We start from the raw sequence: 5,447 nt of genomic DNA, 5'->3' as shown, positions 1-5,447 counted from the left end.
GGGCTGCCCTGGGTGCAGCAGGCAGCCCATCCGGCCACCCTTTGTCCAGCTCAGATCATCTTCATGACCTTRTGGATCCAGTCCACGTAGAGTGAGACACGGATGAAGAGGGCAGGCTGGTCGGTCCGGGCGCACACGCGGGATGGGGTGATCACCCCCTCCAGCACCCAGCAGTCATGTGTGAGGCAGGCCAGGGGCCCCCCATAATCTCCCTGAGGGAGCAAGAGAGCAAAGTGACTCCACGCCACCCCAGCTGCGGCRCCCACAGGCTCCCTGAGATGGCCTGATGACCCCGTCCCGCTGGTCTCATCCCGGCTTGCCTCCCTGTCCCAGACCTCGGCCCTGGCCCAGCTCACCTCRCAGGCCCCCACACTGACACGCAGTGGGGCAGTGCACAGCTCGCTCTCCTTCACACGCCCACGCAGCACTGCATTGCACTCTGCGTTGGACCACACGGGCAGCTTGGCCACGTTGAGCACGGAGCCGTCCGCAGTGCCTGCAGGGAGGGAGGGCACGAGGCAGGGGATGCTATGGGCAGGGGGATGCTGAGGAAGGGGGATGCCATGGGCAGGGCAGGGGTGCCATGGGTGGGTGAATGCTGCAGGCAGGGGATGCCATAGGCAAGAGGAGGCTCTGGGCAGGGGGATATCATGGGCAGGGGATACTGTGGGGAGGGGGATGCTGTGGGCAGGGGGATACCATGGGCAGGAGATGCTGTGGGCAGGGGACGCTGTGGTCAGGGAGATACCATGGGCAGGGGATGCTGTGGGTGGGGGATGCCGTGGGCAGGGGGATACCGTGGGCAGGGGGATGTCACGGGCTTGGGGATGTCATGGGCAGTGGATGCCACGGGCAGGGGGATGCTGCGGGCCAGGGATGCCCGGAAGGCGGTGGGGTTCCCACCGCGGGTACCTCTGGTTTCCCCCCAGCCAGCAATCTCGCACACGGTCTGCGCGGGCACGACGTAGCGCTCAGGCGGCAGGCAGATCAGAGCCACCCGCTTGTTCAGCACGGCCGGCCTGCGAGAGAGACACGCGGCAGGCCATGGCGCCAGGCGGTGCCCCCGTGGCTGGGACGGATGGGGCCAGGCCGGGCAGCGCAGCCCCAGGGTCAGGGCTGGCCTGTCCTCTGCCCCCGGCCTCCCCTCCGGGGCACCCTGCTCACCTCGCCAGCTTCAGCAGCACCAGGTGGGACTCGGAGGGGCCACACACAATGTGGACGATGGGGATGGTTTGTTTATCGGGGTCCTCAGGGCCAGGGTCCTTGAAGAGAGTTCCCAGTTGGACCTCGTAGCCTGACAGGTCCACGTCGCTGCAGGGAAGGGACGTTACGGCACCCACCAGGCTCCCATCGCCCCGGACCCCCATGCTCCCGGCCCTCGGGGATCCCAGCTGAGCATGGCTCCCCGTGCCACGTGGTGCTGGTGGGGTGGCTTACCAGGAGGAGAAGCACTGCCGTGTACTGATGACCCACTGCTCCTTCACCAGGGATCCCCCGCAGAAGTGCACGCCGGCCCTGCGGGTGGGAAGGGGCCACGGCGTGAGCGGTGCCCGCCGGGYGTGCTGGCTTGCCCCAGGCTGCGCCGTGGGCGCTGGTGGAGAGCATGGGTGCCCGCTCACCGGTTTCGGATGCTGACGGTCCAGGGCGAGTTGCCGGGCTGCCCCCCAACGATGCGCCCTTTTCGCTGCAGCCKCTCGTCCCGCCTGCCGCACTGCTCGAACGCCACGGCATCTGCGGGCAGGGCAGGCGTGAGCCGGGGCCCCGCTGCCCGGCCCCCTGCACGCGTGCCCCGCTGCCCGCCACGCAGCACCCAGCACCCACAGGCCCATACCTGCGTTCTCCAGGACAGACGGTACCTTGTCCCCAGCTACGGAAAGAAAGCACAGGTGGGGACACGGGGCAGGCGAGGGGCAGCGTGTCCCGTGAGGGGCACCCGCCTGCTCCCGCGATGGCCGCAGCCGACAGGGCAGCGGCACGCCGCCGCCGGCCTTGGGGCAGTGCCAGCACCAGGGCGCCGAAGTGATGCCGTGGCAGGGCACGGGTGGGGGCACGGGGGCTCCCATCGTGGGCAGCTGCTGCACGCCAGGGCGACGCACCCCGGGGTGGGACASCGGCGCCCACCCGGGCCATGGGGCAGGGACACCGCGAGGGGGCACAGCGGGGCGGGGGCTCACCGCAGGGCTTCATGGCACAGTAGTCGAAGGGCGTGCGGGGGTCCATGGTGTAGCACCAGGGGCCGTGGCTGTCGTTATCGGGGTTGCGGCAGTAATTCTCCTCCAGGTGCGCCTCGGGGTGGTTGATGGGCGAGATCCTGGCGGGACGGGAGCTGGCATCACCGTCCCCGCGCGGCGGCTCCCCGGTGCCCTTGGCAGCCCCCACGTGCGCACTGGGGGGCACACTCACATGGGCACGTGGGGCTTCTGCGCCGACCACTGCTGGCACGTGATGCCCTTGCGTGTCTTGCTGATGTGGCCGTGGTACAGCTCTCCGTGGCCGTGGTAGCAGTCTGGGGGCAGGCAGGGACAGCTCGTACCTGGAGGCACTCCAAGCACCCCCGGCCGCCGGTCACCCCCCGGGGCCCCTCACCTTGGGCACCCAGCTCATCGGCGCAGCGCTGGATCTGGAAGCAGAAGGCCACGCGCAAGGTGGGCCGGGTGGTGAAGCACCATGGGGCCTCGGAGCCATCGGGGTTGCGGCAGTAGTTCTCCTGCAGGTCCCTGGCGGCGGGGGGCAGCGGGGGCGCTGAGTGGGGCGCCCGCACCGCCTGCCCCACGCCTCTGCCCCGCAGGCACCCAGCGCCGGACCGCATCCCTCCCCAGGGCAAAGCCCCCCCGGCCCTACTTGCACGGGTACTTCTCGGGCACGAAGTGGTGCTTGTGGGGCGTCTGGGCGTCCCAGCGCTGGCAGGGGACCCCCGACACAGTGACGTTCACACGGCCCCGGTAGCCTTCGCCCTTCCCTTTGAAGCAGCCGGTGGTGACGTTGCCGGGCCGCGGGCGCTTCTCTGCTTGCGTGGCCAGAAAGGGACAGAGCAGCGGGGTTAGGGCTGGCACCGAAGACACCTGGCTCCAGCCACCCCGTGCCACCATCACGGGGTGTTTTGGGCTCGGCCTCGGCGATGCCTTACTGCAGACACGGATTTGGCAAAACTCGCGCTCCCGCTCAGGGTCTGTCGTGTAGCACCAGGGCCGCTCGGAGCCGTCGGGGTTGCGGCAGAAGTTGTCATCCAGGCCCTTGTCGGGGTACCTGGGTGAGAGACGGCGAGCAGAGGCTGGGGGTGGCAGCGGGTGGCATCRCCGCCCCGGCACACAGCCCTGGTGCGGCAGCCGCGCGCTCGCTGGGGCCGGGGGCCGGTACTTGTCTGGGTGGTAGGGGTGCTTGTGCGGGTGCTGCAGGTCCCAGCGCTGGCACTCGGTGCCTGACTCGGTGTGGTCCACRGAGCCCCGGTAGTCCTCCCCGTTGCAGGTCATGCAGACAGCTGCCCGGAGCGACGGGTCTCAGAGGCTGGCCAGTGGCAGCCCGAGCGAGGTGACACGGGGGGGGAGCGTTCCCGGTACGGGGCACTCACCGTCCTCGCACTTCTTGATGCCGCAGCTCTGGTGCCGGACGTTGGGGTCGACGGTGTAACACCAAGGGCCCCGCTTGTCCCTGTCGGGATTTCGGCAGTAATTCTCCTCCAGCCCGTTGCGCAGGGAGGGCAGGAACCTGCTGGCGAAGGGGTGCATAGGAGGGCTGCCAGCCGGGCCTGGCACAGCCTCCGCCCGGTGCCACCCGCGCCCGGCGCCGCCGACGGGTGCTGCGAGGCAGCTGAGGGCACGCGGGCACCGGGGCACCTGTGGTCGTGGGGAGTCGTCGCTCGCCAGTGCTGGCAGGTGAGGCCCTTCTCCGTCACAGCCCGCGTGCCGCGGTAGCCGGCGCCCTCCGCCACGATGCACTCCTGCAGGTAGCCTGGGCAGAGACGGGCGCCGCGTCACGGCCGTGGGGCCGAGCCGAGCCGGGCGCGGGGGTGGCGGGGAGCCCCCGCGCCCGGCCCGCGGTGCCCTCACGCCCGCCCCGTGGCGTCGGCCCACCTTTCTTCTGGTAGAGGTCGTAGTGGATGTTTTTCTGCAGCTGGACGTGGGGCGAGTGCTGGGTCCAGGGCAGCAGCTGGCACAGTCGGCTCTGCCGGTCATGGTGAAAGGCCCTGGGAGGCGCAGAGAGAGCCTGGCACACGCCATGCGGGCTGGGACCCCCGACCCACGACACGGCCATGGGGCACAACCAGCGCTGCCGGGGGGGGAGCACACGCCAAGGGCCCCCGGCGAGCAAGCGTGCACACACGCGCGCGCCGCAGCCAAGCCTGCAGAGCGGCAGCAGCCCCCCGGCCGGCACCCCGAGCGCCCACCCCCGGCGCGTCCCGCTCACCGGCAGGCCGGGCTGGCGGCGCAGCGCTGGGCGCACTGCTCCACGGGGCGCCGCTCCGGCGGCGGCGGCGGCGGCAGGGGGCCTGCGGGCGCCGCCAGCAGCTCCGTGGCTCGCAGGCGCTGGAAGTCGTTGAGGGGCGAGCGCTGGCCTAGGGAGCGCGGCAGGGAGCTCAGCGCTCCCGCTGCGGCACAGCACGGCACCAGGCCCCTGCCCCGCGGAGCACAGGACCTCTGCCCCGCGGAGCACGCGACCCCTGTCCTACGGGGCACAGCATCCCTGCCCCTTGGAGCACAAGATCCCTGCCCCACAGGGCGCTCAGCACCCGCCACAGTCCTCCAACCCCCCCCCGAGCCCCACGGCTGCTATGGGGGCAGCGACGGGAAGGCAGGACAGACGCCTGGCCAGCTGCCAGGCCTGTCCGGGCCCTCTGCTGCCCCATGGCCGCCAGCCCCACGCCGGCCCTGCCTGGGGTGCCTACCTGAGCCCAGGGCCACGGCCAGGGCGAGCAGGAGCCCCAGCGCGGCCTGCATTGTCCCCGGCCCGGCCRCCGCGTCCCCTGGCCTGCGCAAGCCCAGTCACCAGGGGGTGGCACTGTGGCAGGGTCAAGCCCTACTGCTGGCCCAGGGCAAATATTTGCCTCTGGGCCGCGGGCCAAGAGAGGAGCTACAGCAGGAGGGACGGGACGAGCGGAGGGAGCCCCAGCACCCTGGGGCCTCTTCGGGGTGCAGCCGGCCAGCGTGGGCACCCGTGAGGGGCCAGCCCTGCTCGCGCCCCACGTGGGTGGGGACAACGGGCAGGGCCAGGCAGAGGGGCAGGCGGCAGCAGGGTGAGCAAGGGCCCTCTCGGCGGCCCAGCAGTGCAGGTGGGCACGGGGCCGGGCTGGCACGAGGGCTGCAGCCGGCGGCCTACTCGCGTGCAGGTGCCGCCGGGAGGACCGAGTCCGGGGCGGGGCACTACGAGGGTGGGCGCAGGAGCCCCGGTGCCCGCTGGGCCCCGGTGCAGCCCCCGCCACCACCGGGGCCGGCACGTGGGGTGCAGGCCGT

General features: G+C 71.6%; 1 protein-coding gene across 1 annotated transcript; it reads right to left on the bottom strand.

Annotated features, from left to right (window-relative positions):
- Positions 1–50: 50 nt before the first annotated feature.
- MST1 (macrophage stimulating 1) lies at positions 51–4,934 on the bottom strand. The gene is made up of 18 exons (XM_026055047.1): positions 4,883–4,934; positions 4,405–4,552; positions 4,071–4,183; positions 3,834–3,948; positions 3,569–3,705; positions 3,358–3,478; positions 3,128–3,246; positions 2,842–3,007; positions 2,587–2,717; positions 2,404–2,506; positions 2,175–2,311; positions 1,832–1,867; positions 1,620–1,731; positions 1,438–1,515; positions 1,165–1,311; positions 913–1,019; positions 357–496; positions 51–212 (listed from the first exon to the last, which is right to left on the bottom strand). The coding sequence occupies exons 1-18, from the start codon at positions 4,932–4,934 to the stop codon at positions 51–53; spliced, it is 2,124 nt and encodes a 707-aa protein (XP_025910832.1).
- Between the last annotated feature and the right edge of the window lie 513 nt (positions 4,935–5,447).

Source organism: Apteryx rowi, unplaced genomic scaffold (assembly GCF_003343035.1).
Source record: "Apteryx rowi isolate R43461 unplaced genomic scaffold, aptRow1 scaffold_98, whole genome shotgun sequence".
In the NCBI taxonomy this organism is placed as follows: domain Eukaryota; kingdom Metazoa; phylum Chordata; class Aves; order Apterygiformes; family Apterygidae; genus Apteryx; species Apteryx rowi.
The sequence above is the reverse complement of the archived record's forward strand: the minus strand, read 5'-3'. Positions and strand labels throughout refer to the sequence as shown.